Source organism: Nilaparvata lugens, chromosome 11 (genome assembly GCF_014356525.2).
Source record: "Nilaparvata lugens isolate BPH chromosome 11, ASM1435652v1, whole genome shotgun sequence".
NCBI classification, from domain to species: domain Eukaryota; kingdom Metazoa; phylum Arthropoda; class Insecta; order Hemiptera; family Delphacidae; genus Nilaparvata; species Nilaparvata lugens.
In genome coordinates, this window is record NC_052514.1 from 40017865 (window position 1) to 40032075 (window position 14211).

Genomic DNA, 14211 nt, shown 5'->3' on the forward strand with positions numbered 1-14211 from the left:
TACAAGTAGTCGTCTACGGTCACGACAACCTATCCCCTCGACTCTTTCTCTTTTTCTCGGCTCTTCATTTGAAAGTTGGAAAATGAAGCCTAAGTTCAAGTTCTATATGAAAAGGCATTAAGATTCCTAATTTTGTGCTAGCGCAAGTGTATGTAAATAATTATTTATCCTCATATTAATCACCAGACTACATGTAATACCTCAGTTGATAACCAGACTGATAGCTTCATCTGCCATATCATTGATGGATGAAAATTTTACTGTTCTAGCATTAGGCTCAATTTACTCGTAAACGGTGCGTCTGACGGGAAAATATAACTGAATAAAATGTGTTTAGAATTGTGTTCTACATCTGGTTCAGTCATCAAAAGGGCTTATTACTCATTTTTTTCTATTTTCAACCAACTCGAAAAATGTGTCCTAAAAATAGCTAAGACGGCGAATATCTCCCGAACCGTGCGTTTAACGGGAAAATGTTACTGAACCAAAAGTGCTTAGAATTCAATTCTACATCATAACCGTTAATAAAAATTGCTTGAACACTCCTCCCTACGCCGTGGGGGTGTAAGTTGTGCCAGCTGGTGCTCTGCAGGTGACAAGTAGTCAGCGTGCAAGGTGTCATGTAGACATGAGCCATCCCCGTCTACTTGTCTCCTTTCTAAAGAGGTGACAGCTTGTCGGGGGGACACCCTGACACGAGGGTGCGAGGTGTCAAGTTGTCATTTAAGGTCATGACTAGTTGGCACCTCCGGTCCAGTAGGTGTCAAGTAGTCGGGGGACAACTAGACGGCTACCCGATACTATAAGTGAGGGTAATGGATAAATCAAAACTTAAAAAGTTTAAACTCGAATGCTTCTATTCCCACTGATACACGTAACTTACTGTGATTATTCTGTTCAGTATCAATTTTCTACTGTACTGTAAATAATTATAGCTGATTTATAGAGCAAGCGGGGTGACTATGGTCAAATTTGAAAATTTGTTATCATATTGATTTCCTTGGAAACAAGTAAAGCTATTATGAAATAAAAAATACCCACTTATTCTCCACTATTTAGTGATCATTTTGACATATAAAACAAAAATTCAATGTCAAAATGCTTTCTTAAAAAAAATAAGTCGGATCCTTTTTTTAATTTTTTTCTTCTCCAAACTCCTCGGTCCAAATATATAAAGATGTAGTCCCTGGCATCTAATTTTTTTGTATGACTAAGCCTGGTATGTAATAAAGAGGTTCTGTGAGTTTCAGTTATATATCTTATTGTATATTTTTTAAAGATTTTTTTGTAAACGCTACCAAAATCTTGACTGCGATGGGGTGACTATCATGGTCAAAGCTAAAAACAATTTTGACTGAGTGAAAATTCAGAATTTTATTTTTTTAATCTATTAAAGTTATTAGTTGGTGTAGGTGTAGGACTTATATAGGCCTGACCTATTATGATTTCTATAATTTTAGTTCTAAAATCCTGATTTTTTAACACACTTGATGTTGTGCGGACTTTCAAAGCCCACTACGGCAATATTAGCGCAAGAAAAAAAAATTCAGCCATTTAATAGAAATGATATTTCTTCTTGTGATATTTCTTCATGATAAACTGTGTTCATTAATCTATAAAAGTGGTTAGTTTAAAGTGTGTAGGACTTCTTATATTATTTTAGTATTTTCATAAATAGACTCAAAGTTTTGCGGTTTTTCATCACCGAAAAATTTACGACAATTTTCCAAAGGTTATAACTTTTTATCTAAAACTTATAACTTAACGATATTTTTTCCTAATAAACTATGTATATTCATCTTTAAAACTCCCAATTTTCAAGTTTGTAGTGCTTATTATTATTATTATATGATTTTTTGTTTAAAGTGCCCACTTTATCTAAATCTCAACTTTTGTATAAACCTACTTAGAAGTAACATTTTTGAATAAAAAATTATACCAAATTGTAGCCAAAAGTCTGCTCTTTCTGACCATTGTAGCCCCACATCAGTGAAGAGAGTGTATGCAGTAGTAATAGGTTAGGTGTGACTAGAGTCACCCCACTTGCGGGGTGATACCTAATGGTCAGCCAAAAAAAATTTTTCTCCAATTTCCTTCTAGATTAATTATTTTTCTATAACTTCCAATAAGCAACCAGATTGGGGGTATAAATATATACCATGAACCCATGAACATAGAATTATGTTGAGAATTAACAAAGTTACGAATGAAAATGTGCGTTTTTTGACCATAATCACCCCACTTGACGACATATCCCTAATTTAAATGATTAATTCTTCACTGCATGAAATATTACAAGAATATATCAATTATTAGGTTGCTAAGGTAAACTAAATAGTAATCTGCACCTGCTTACTAACCTTCATCTGCTCATTTCCATCCAAAAGTAGAAAACTACGAGTTAGATTTCCATTTTCAGTCGATGCGCCCAATTTCAAAGAAGTAAACTTGTCTTCTTGAAGAACATTTGTCAGTGTTACATCCGGCCTAAAATACTTTGGGGTTTTACTTTTGAGTTTTGGCTGAGAGTAATTATTTGAGTCGGTATCCAATCCTTCACGATTGATCATGAAACCATCCAGAGATTCCATAATTGCAGATGAATTGGAATATCCTCCTGAATGGCCAAAACCGTGTGGAAGATCGTTGGTAGGGAACTCCATAAAATAATTAAACGTCTGTCATCACTTCAAAATAATAAATAAAGCAAAACACACGATTGCACCATAAGTATAAACAGTACACTAGTTCATTGCTCCTTTGTTATCGAGTAACAATTATCAGAAGTATACATACAGGAACTCCATAAAAATGGAATTTTCATGCAGGTAAATCGCAATTGCAGAGAAAATCGCAATAATCGGAGTAATTAACAAACGTCCGCAACAAGTAATGTAAACGTTAGCCTTGAACGCCAAATATTAAAGTAAAAACTTTCTATTCGAACACGCTGGAAAACCTTTTGTAAAACATGAAGTTCTATGCAAGATAAAACCAACTTAAAACTTTGATTTATGAAGTTGATCACTGAAATTTTTGCTTTACTAAAATATTTACTAAACAGAATAAATGAGTGATTCACTAGAGATTAATTTACAACACAATTGCAAAAGTGATAAAGAAGAATTAACAAGATTTGCCGTCTTCAAAAACACTCTACACTGCATTCAACAATAGTTTCTGAAATCCTCAAAATACAAAACATATGATTGCCATCTTTCACTGCCTACTCGATTGGTTTGCTCTTTGTTCATGATCGAGACTAAGCTTATTCTGAAGGCGGTAGAAGAACGTTCACTACGTCACGTCCCGTTATGAGCATACTAAAACAACATGGATGTCTTCTGAAAGCGTTGTGTGATTTTAGTTTTATTCTTTATACAACAAAAATAATTTGTTTTTAAATACAAGTCTAGTTGCTCTAAAATAGTTTTTACGTATTTATTTGAATGATTGAAGTTCACCGAGTATCCAGTCAACTCATACTCCACGGTGATTAACAAATTCCTTTGCCTCTTGCTAGGCTTGGGCTGTGATTTTGTTTCTGCAAGACCGAGTCCTATTTTTAAAGTGAATGGTGGGTCTATGCCTTTGACTTGAATATTATTATTGATTTTCGTCTATTTTTAATTCTATGGTTGTGTTCTGTTGATTTAATTAGGTCAATGCGCGTTTTTCTTCAATTAAACGCAATGAATGTCTGTTGTTTTCACGCAATTCACATTTTACGCATCTAACCTAAGTTGGAAAATCTGACTACTACAGTCTATTGTTTGTAACTCCAATGTTAATTTTTTGATGACAATTCAATCCTGAGCTTCTATAAAATTCTCAAAGCTATTGAAACTTTATTTCCTTTGTATATGACATTATTGTGAAATAATATCCCAATTACAAAAAAAAACTAAAGACTTACTCAAATCTCCTTTGTTATTACATTTTTCGGCATTAACATGATGTTTTTCTCATTGCTTTAGTTATAAAAGAATACAATTTATTTTAGTTTAAAAATAGCTATTATTTATAATAAAGAATAATACTTTTGGTTTTCTTAATAATTATTTAAGTAAGTTGATAAATTTCATAAGTTTACAAGAAGTAGACAACAAATATTTTCTTAGCAAATTTACGTGTCTCAACTATTTGCCTTGATACATAATTAACAGTTTATATTTTTTGACATAATTATTAGTAATTAGTTTTGACATGATTTGTTATTAAAACTCCTGAGAGGCCAAAGTATGTCCTTCCGATTGATCTGGACATTTTAAAAATTAATTTGAGTTATTTCTGGACTACTCTCCAGTTTCCATCACCCACTCATCTCTTAAAACAAAAAGTTTTCTAGCACCTCAAAATTCAATGTTTTCTGCATGACATGAAAGTCATGGATTAAAAAATCACCATAGGTTTAAAAATAATCTAAGTCAAGCATCAATAGAAAAGATACATTCTCCCCGTTATTTTAACATGATATTCTTAATTATTAATACATTCCATAATTGAGAGAAGTGATAGCTTATAACTTACTTGAAAAAAAAAACATTTTTTGGAATGTTTTCAAATTTATCAAAAGAAGAATTGAATTTCCTTCAATTCAACCCTAAAACTTTTTTCGTACATTCAAAAATACTTAAATTATACATTTAAAAAAGACGCAGTTTTGCACAATTTTGGCAACGCTGTTATTTCTTCGGATGGAGGACCAAGTTTTTACTTGTTAGGAAAATGTTTAACCAGACCTAGCCTAGGTCCAATCAGTTCAATCTTAGTCATAATTAAATACCAAGAAAACTAATCAGAAGCCTTTTCTAATTGGTTCTCATTAAATTTAATCATGATTAAAATTTAACTGGCTTTTGTGCACCGGGCCTTTGTTTAACAGGCTAAGTTTGGTTATGAGTGAGTAATTTAGATATTATCCTTCCCAAGTCATCTATAAGTGAAGGAGTCACCTAACGTATTTGTTGCTTGACCCGAAATTTTTTAATAAAAAATACTTTAGAGCATAGGCCTACTTTCAATTTACTTCAGGTTTGATGGTTTGATAAAGTTATGTATGTTAGGTTTCGACAACATATTTGAAAATATCATCCAGGGAAGCCTCTAAATATATCACCATGTTAGATATTTCTACCGGTACTTAGGTACTTAATTGACAACTTGCAATGAGAAAACTATTTAGAAAGAATTGAAAAAAATGTTAGGAAAACCCCTTTTTTCTAAGTTTGTTTTCTTTTTAATTTGGATTTATTTACCAGAAAACACAAAAGGATCATAAAATGGTTGAAAATTTAATCATTCAGAATTTACAGAAAAGTACTACAGGCTTATAAGCCCAAAACGGTTCCAATTCTAATTTATACAACAGTCCAAATGTAGCATGTGTCACTTAACATTCTTCAATTACACACTCAATTTACAATTAAAAACACAAAAATCATTTTTCAATAAAAAAATACTTCTAAATTATACGTACTTTTAATCCAATTCAATTGACTAGTCATGTTTACTAAGAACCCTTTGTACAGGGAAACTTGAATCAACTGGTGGTCTTGTATCAAAATGGACCACATTACAGCAAACGAAATTTAACATTGATTCAATCAAGCTTTAGGCCGCATCCACACTCTCACCAAGTGCGTACAAATGACGACGTTGATGGCTGCTTTTCCAACGCTCGTCTTCACTGGCCTTTGCTTGTCATCGCTCCGAGTGAAGTCCAGTCAAGCGAAGGCGATAGGCCAGCCGAGCATCCACAGATGATCACATTGCAGGCAAGATCAACCTGACCAAGCTTACCAGCTTCGCCAGCTTACTTGATACTTGAATCCTTCGTCGATGACCATCTGAGATGACCAGACAGACTGTGTCAAGGAAGACGAGGGGCACGTTCCCTCAGATTCTGGTGAGGCCGTGGATTTCGTTGGGGAATAAAGGCTCATCCTCCAGTTCCGTCAGCGAATAGATGGGCCGCTCTACCATTCGCTCCTTTATCGTGCGTTTTAAAGCATTTTTTTTCAGCATCCTTAACAGACCTGGGGAGCTGATTGAACAATTCAAGAGCCGCTATGTGGAAGCTCCTTTGGGTCCCTGTCAGTCTGCTACGGAGTATATCCAAGTTCCCTGCCCCTCGGGTTTGGTGAACATGTACACTACTCCGTTTCTTCAGGCTGTCCACTTTGTCTTTTACATATATACAGACCTGGGGAGCTGATTGAACAATTCAAGAGCCGCTATGTGGAAGCTCCTTTGGGTCCCTGTCAGTCTGCTACGGAGTATATCCAAGTTCCCTGCACCTCGGGTTTGGTGAACATGTACACTACTCCGTTTCTTCAGGCTGTCCACTTTGTCTTTTACTTATATTAATGAGCAATACATGTACTGGCTGAACATTGTCATAATTCTCAGTTTTCTGAAGAGTGGCCTGCAATGTTCCAGGCGGTCCGAGAAGGTTATGATCCTGGTTGCCTTTTTCTGAAACAGTAGCACGTCCGATGCAGTCGAAGCATGCCCCCAAATCAAAATCCCGTAGGTTATATGGCTGTGGAACAGTGATAGGCTGTCAGCAAATAATCCATTGTCACTACATATCTCAGCTTTCTGAGTAGATGAAGCACTCTTGAAAGTTTCGTACAAGTCTGAGCCATTTCAGCTTCCTGTCAATCCAGAATCCCAATAATTTTACTGGCTCATTTTCAACATTCCCAGCGCTTCATTTTTCAATGAGCAAGTGAGAATTTGGGATTTGTCTTCATTGAGTTTTAGGCGATTTGTCAGGAACCAGCGACTTGACGAAAGTGTAGACAAGGCATAAGCTGAGATTCTGTTAAACTGGAACTGTGCGAACGGGATTGAATGTTTTTAATGAAAATTTATAGCTAAAATCGTAATTGCCCTTCTATTCATGTAACCATAAATTATTGTCATCAGCAAAAAAACTCGAATTTCCTTTTGCTTTGCAGATATACCTGTCTCCTCCAACCTTAATGCGGCGAGGTATGAGGACACATAATGTCAGGAAGGGACAAAGCAGGCCTTCACAATAGATCGGCAAACCAGAGAAAAGATGATAAGAGCTTGGAGGAAAAGAAAGAAAAAGACAACAGCAGTACACGTTCAAGAAAATCTTGCTCGTCGTCGACTACGTCATCAGTCGTACGACAGACGCGCGCCAGTCTGGAGAGAATCGCCTCACTATCACAGAGCAATGTGCAGCGGAAAGCCAGAAGTCTGTCGCCCAAAGGAAGAGACGCCATGAAGAGGATCACGCGTCAGTCGTCTCCGCTCCCTTCGGAGCTCCCTTCCCGCCGCAACTCTGTGTTCGAGGAGAAGAAGTCGTCACCTATCGATCGTTTAATATCGAAAAACAGGTCGGCCATCAACAAATCACAACAGAAACAACAAACCGAAACCAAAAGTGTTGTGGACAAAGTTCGTGCGAAAAATGAGAGGTCAAGGAGTAGCTCCACCTCCAGTAACCAGGCCACAACACAAGCCAAAAAACAACAACCGAAATTGTCCAAGGAACTCGATGCATTGAGAAAGGATCTGCAAACCATCCAGCGAAAACAGTCGAGGAAGATACTAGCGTCGGCGATAGCACGCAAAAAAGGAGGAGCCGGAAGCGCGAGGATAAATCTTATCGAAATCGCCGCCAAAAAGCGTCTGCTAAGGAGTAGCAAGCTGTTGAGGAGCTCTAAGGTTCAACAGGGTTCCAAAAATAGTGACGGATCAGCGACTGATAAAGCTGCGACGAAAAAGGTTGTGCGAAAAGACGCTGTCAATAGGTCGAGGAAGGTTACTAGTAAACCACCTCCACCTCAAGATGGTGGGGACAGTGTTAGTCCTAGTACATCCCGATCGTCGATGGTGCGGAGCTGCAAGAAGACCGATCCGAAACCTGTCGAGAGCAAAGCGAAGGACGTTTACGAGCTAGACACAGAGGATAAGGATGCAAGGAGCGGTTCGGAATCTGTGTCTTCCCGGAGTAGTGGCAGTAATCTGTTGAGAAGGAAGCAACCAACTGTTATGAAGATGGACGCCAAATCGTTGGCCATGAAGAAGAAGAAGAAGAACACTGCGTCGAAGAACTCGATAGTGCAGAGGAAGTTGAAGCTGGCGAAGTCTCGAGGACTGAAGCTGAATCAGCTGATGGCGAGGAAGTTGATTGAGGGAAGGAGGAGGGCAACTCAAGATGAGAAAGATCAGAAGAAATCTCGTACCTCGAGTGTTGACTCTCGGATCCGCGAATCCCGGTCCCGGAGCGAGGGAGAAGGCTGTGTGTCACCGGTCACCAAACGCAGCCAATCGTCTCTGTCGATGGTTGATGAATCCTGCCTCAAAATCAAGGAGGAACTCGACTGTGAGTCTCCAGAAGAGTCCAAAACTGACACCAACAGTAACTTGTTCCCGGTTGACAGCGAGACACCTTTGATCGACCCCAAAACACACCCGAAGTTCACTGTCAACTCCCCCACAGAACTCGCCAACAAAACTGAATGTTTGTTGGAGATGACTAAGAAATTCGGGGATGAAGTTTCGGTAAAAAAAGAGGAGAATCTGGAGCCATCGAAGGATCTTGATAATCTGGACTTATTCGTTGATATCAAACCAAAAAGGTTGAGCACTGACTCAAAATTCGACGCAGCTGAGGAAGCCCCAGCCAGCGATAATTCCCAATTTAAGGGTAAGTTTCGAAGAATGGGTGTGATGGTAGATAATAAGAACCGGTTACAGCGTACAATATGGGTGAGGAGATCGCTAAGAACGGTTCAAAAAAGCTCCACAGACTCGGGAGAGATTTTGAAACTTCTGAAGATGGCTGAAAACGATGAAATGGACTGTGATTCGGGCGACCAGGGTAGTGTGGATTCGGAAGAGAAACAAATGTACGAAGATGATACATCGTCTGATTTGTGTTTGAAGATGGAGGAATCACCTTGTAAAAGTTCGGAACCATCTACAACACTCCCCGACTCAAATACGAGGCTCTCTTTTGATGGAGATAAGTTGAATGGTAGTGACGATTCAAAGTCTTTGAAAACAGAGGAAGAAGGAAGAAATTGTGATGGTTTATCAACAGAGGAAACTAAAGATGAAGTACTTGTCTCACCACCACCAAAAACAATTAAAAGTATGTGTGTGGTTGAAGGCAACAGGAAATCAGTGTCTCTAGTTGATGAAGAATTCAACGAGTTTGTTGAGGATAATCTGGATGGAATATCTGAAGCATCTACAACACCTCTAAAGAATAAAAATTTGGAATTAATATCGAAAGAAATTGATTCCATTGAAGGCCTGAATACTGGATTGAAAACGAGTAGTGATATTGAAGCTGAGGAGTGTGCAGCTAGTGGAAAAGATGTTGAGTGTGATGCTCTGACAACTTCACAGGTACAAGATGCTGAAATTGAAAATAATAATTGCAATACATCGAAGATCCTTGATGCTGTAAACAGGGTAGAAGTGTCCTGTAATGTTGTTGAAACAAGTTCCGTTCCTGAGAAAATCAGACGTTCTAATGAAAGAGTGTCAGTTGAAGGAAGTTTGTTTTCGACCTCCACCGAGTCTCAAACCAAGGTTGAGGAAGAAATCGTCGCCGAAAAATCGTGTTCTGTAAATGAATCTAATTTGTTAACTAATGATAAATCACTCCTAACTGATTCAAATAGTTCTGAAGGAGAAAAGAATAGTTCTGAAGGAGAAAAGAATAGTTCTGGTTTGCTGTTGTCAAACCGCAAGGAAAGTACTGATTTCCAAACCGATCTGTCAGAGAAAAACTCAAGCTCGTTCACCAAAGATAGTAGTATTTCCAGTAGTAGTAGTAATAACAGTAATTGTAGCGAGGATGTGGTTCATTTCGAAAACAACGAGGAGAGCAGAAAAGAGAGAGGTGGGAGTAGAAGAGAGAGCTTGGAGAAGTCGTCCAGTAATCAAATTTTGAGTCCAATCGATCCCAAGATGTCAACTTCTGACGATGACAACAGCGAAATCAACAAGATTTTGGGTAGAATTTTGGATGACAAATTGGAGGAGAAGTTACAAGATGAGGGTGTGGATAAAAGTGCAGGAATTGAAGAGATGCCAAGGAAAAACCAGGATGATCATTTCAGCGATAACTCTTCCTCGAATAGCTCTTACATTTCGGCAGTCACTGATCCACCCTTGTCTCTGGATTCTGTCGACTCTGAATGGCATCAGGAAAACCAGGCCGGACTAGAGGAAGTACGAGAGTCTTCTGAGCTGAGTCAGTCTCTGCTAAATGAAGGACGTGAGTCTGCTAAGCTGAGTCAGTCTGTGCTAAATGAAGGATGTGAGTCTTCTACGGTGACTCTGCTAAATGAAGGACTTGAGTCTTCTGCGGTGACTCTGCTAAATGAAGGACGTGAGTCTTCTACGGTGACTCTGCTAAATGAAGTACAGGAGTCTTGTAAGGTGAGTCAGTCTGTGCTAAATGAAGTACAGGAGTCTTCCGAACTTCAAGAGTCGTCACCTATGAACCAACCTGAGCTAAATGAAGTACAAGAGTCTTCTCAGACAGTGTTAGACGAAGTACAAAGGAGTTCTCGAGCAGTACTAAATGAAGTACTAGACAAAGTGTGTCAGGATGATACTCAAACCACACCGATGCCTGTTGAAGAAACTACAGACAATGAGACACAAGACAATACCGAAGGAGAACTTGATAACAAGACTGAAGTTGAAATTCGCGAGGCCGATTTTCATGATTTGCAACCCAACTCGCAAACTGGTAATAAACCGGACGAAGCTTCGCTAGAGTCCGCGGAAGATCGTGCAATCAAAGAGTCCGTTCTGGGAGCGCTCGGATTGAAATCGTTGCACGCTCTAGCCAGTGATAGTTGCAAGGAAGCCGAGAAGAAAGTGAGTACGGGGACTCTGAAGGCGGTGATCAAGTTGAACCGGAATGGAGACAAGAAGTCGGGAGCGAGGAAGATGTTCTTCAAACAAGGAGAGATGGCTGAGAACGGCATGGCGGGCCCGAGAGAGAGCGGAGGGAGCGGGCTCGAGTACAGGATATGTTCTGAGGTGAGTTCGAGTTCATCTAAATACTATAAATATTTAAAACAGTTTGATAGATAACTTTCAGTTTATTTATAAAGAATTAACAATATTAATATGTAGGATATTATTCTATAAATCAATAATTTCACACATTTTCATTTTCTTGATCTATAGCCTACATTAAGCTTTTCTCATAAAAACTAACTTTTTTATTTATTATTGACCGTGCGAAGTGAGGTCTAAGATTCAAGTCGACGGTTTGGCATTTCTCTTAATGTTTATATGTTGCGCATTTACAGCGAAACGCGGTAATAGATTTTCATGGAATTTGACAGGTATGTTCCTTTTTTAATTGCGCGTCGACGTATATACAAGGTTTTTGGAAATTTTGCATTTCAAGGATAATATAAAAGGTAAAAGGAGCCTCCTTCATACGCCAATATTAGAGTAAAAATCAGACTATAGAATTATTCATCATAAATCAGCTGACAAGTGATTACACAGATGTGTGGAGAAGCCAGTCTATTGCGTATTTCCTTAAGGTCTATAGTTTCAATCAGGTACTTGTGGATGAGAATAATGCGTGAGGTCTACTATTCACAGAACTACTAGTAATTTTGCACATTCACATTTTACATTTTCTTGATCTATAGCCTACATTGAGCTTTTCTAGTAAAAACTAACTTGTTTATTATCAATTAACGATGTTGCTTTTTGAATTAATCACATGATCACTTTCATATGATTATAAACATACGTCAAAATAGAATTACCATCGCTACAAGCTCATATCCTACAAATAAAGAATTCAATTATTAATTAAAAATTCAATTAGCCCTAGCCCTATTGAAATACTTATTAGAAATTTTTCAGTTGATTAATAGCACCAGATCAGTAGTTCAACTGGAGTTAGATCAGGTGGTGATTTAAACTTGAAATGTAACAAATCAAGGTTCGTATAAACGTGAGCGCTACTAACACGTCCGTTTCACTTTCCATCAGCTGATGCTATGCTTATTATAATCTGTATTTATTCAGAAAAAGTAAGATAGGCCTACAGATAAAATAAGCTCATGGATAGGGAAATGCGCGTGTTCGTGGCGCATAAGTCTGTACGCACCTCTACAATAAATCCAAAAATAGCTTGATTTATTCCTCGATTAAAGTCAATTTGAGTCGAACAGCTATTGAGCTAATTAGCTATTGCAAAATAATATTGTTGCTCTTGGTAATTGTAATTATCGAACATATGGGCCTAATTCTTTTAATTTTATATGGGTCTACTTTAGGTTGTATTTTAGATATTTTAGTCTCATTCAAAATTTAAACTTTTTGAATAATTATTAAGTTACTGTTCTAGAATTTTTAATTGTAGACTCTAATAGTATCTATTTGATTCAAAATTTGCTCGTTTATCTGAGTATTGAAGAGCGTAAATTTATTTTGAAAAGTGAAAGTTACATAACCAACATTTTGATTTGGACAGTATATAGTAGTATAAATTGGAAATGGGACAGTTTTGTGCATGAGCCTGTTGTGCCTTTCCTCATGTTTAGTATTTGTACACAATGTGATAAATGAATGAATAAATAATATTTTGTACTTTTTATGTTTTAATTGCTTGATTATATATTTTTTTAAAGGAAATAAACTTATTTATTATTATAAAATTAATTTATTATCTCATATGAAGTGTGCGATTATTTAATGATAATTTTTATATTGATTTCATTAATTTTTCAATTAAGTTTTCTTCATTTCGTTTTTAAATTTGAATGTGTACAAGGAATCCCTTCTCAACATATCTCAACAGAGATTTCATTCATTCAATTTTCATTCACTAGATTCCATCCCATTCAAACGTTTTTTCTTGCCGATTTACTACACCACCCTAATTAATAAATAATTGATTAGTATTATTAGAGCCGTTATCGAGATCCGGTGAAATACAAACATATGAACATCTAAACATAAAACATATAAACAGAAATTGCTCGTTTAATAGTATAGGATTTAATGATAATTTCTATATTGATTTCATCAATTTTTTAATTTAGTTTTCTTCATTTTGTTGTTAAATTTGAATGTGTACAAGGAATCCCTATCCCTTCTTAGCATATCTCAACAGAGTTTTCATTCATTCAATTTTCATTCACTAGATTCCATCCCATTCAAATGATTTTACTACACCACCCTAATTAATATAAATAATTGATGAGCATTTAGTTTCCGTTTCCACCCTTTTTGAATGAACTTACACACGCACGCGCACCCCTTCACACTCATAGTCAGTGTGAGTTATGCTCGACTACCCAACTTGATTATACATTAACAGCTGTTTAATAACAATACTCAAGACGAACACTGTCCCCACAATTACCTGTTTTTCCAGTGCAACTACTTTGCTAAATATCTATTTTCGACCAGAAAACTACCGTTAAATACATTAAATTATGATGATTTTGATCCCCCGCTCTGTGTCTAATAAGTGACTTCGATTTTTATTGATTAGGATGGTTTCAATTTATTATTTATTGCTACTTTTTTGGGTTTTTTTCCAGAACGATCAGTGTGAGACGAACTCTTCTGCCGGTGACATAGCTCGCAAGTCTCATAGATCTTCTTCTCTTGGTTAGTACCAGTTACAAGTTCAAAAAATTGTAAAATTCATTTATTTTTCATCTTTGACGGGTTGTGACATTTTGTTGTTTATTATGTGAAAGAGAAGATTGGATATAGATATTCTTCTCCAGGTTAGTAAGCTAACCTGGTTAGTTAAACCAGTATACAACTCCAGGTTAAACAAGTTTTAAAGTTTGTTTTCAACTTTTTTAGGGGGGTTGTATTGTAGTTTCGTATATAGTGAAAAGTGAAAAACATTTTTTCTCTCCAGATTAGTGAACTAGTCTAGGGAAACCAGTAGAAGAGAGCTCTTAAGTTAGTTTGAAAAAGTTGTGAAAGTTAGCCTCCGTTTTTTGGGGGGTTGTGATTTTGTTCCGTGTAGTGTTGAAAGTGAAAACTATTTGGATTATTGCGTCATCAGCGCTTGCATGGGTTTCATCAGTTTTTTATAAATATTTCATCATTTCTTTGTGGATTACTTCGTGATTTTGGGAGTCTCAAACAGTAAGCCTGATTTTTTATTTACCGTGTGCAGTTGTCAATGTTTTGATTTAGCGTAGGATT

At 36.9% G+C, this 14211-nt stretch overlaps 2 protein-coding genes across 3 annotated transcripts in view; one reads left to right on the forward strand and one right to left on the reverse strand.

Annotated features, from left to right (window-relative positions):
- Positions 1-3211, reverse strand: part of LOC111043924 (zinc finger FYVE domain-containing protein 1) — a 39767-nt gene extending 36556 nt beyond the window's left edge. The window contains exon 1 of the mRNA XM_039438429.1: positions 2361-3211. Within this exon, the coding sequence (XP_039294363.1) occupies positions 2361-2663 (303 nt within the window). The 5' untranslated portion in view covers positions 2664-3211. The remainder of the gene's footprint in view (positions 1-2360) is intronic.
- A 95-nt stretch (positions 3212-3306) lies between these two features.
- The window catches only part of LOC111043912, a 32665-nt gene continuing 21760 nt past the window's right edge, over positions 3307-14211 (forward strand). The window contains exons 1-4 of one of the 2 annotated variants that reach the window (XM_039438428.1): positions 3307-3577; positions 6966-10365; positions 10438-11049; positions 13587-13656. In XM_039438428.1, the coding sequence (XP_039294362.1) occupies positions 7015-10365; positions 10438-11049; positions 13587-13656 (4033 nt within the window). In that variant the 5' untranslated portion in view covers positions 3307-3577; positions 6966-7014. Of the gene's footprint in view, positions 3578-6965; positions 11050-13586; positions 13657-14211 lie in introns of both variants that reach the window. The other variant, XM_039438427.1, reaches the window with a different exon arrangement.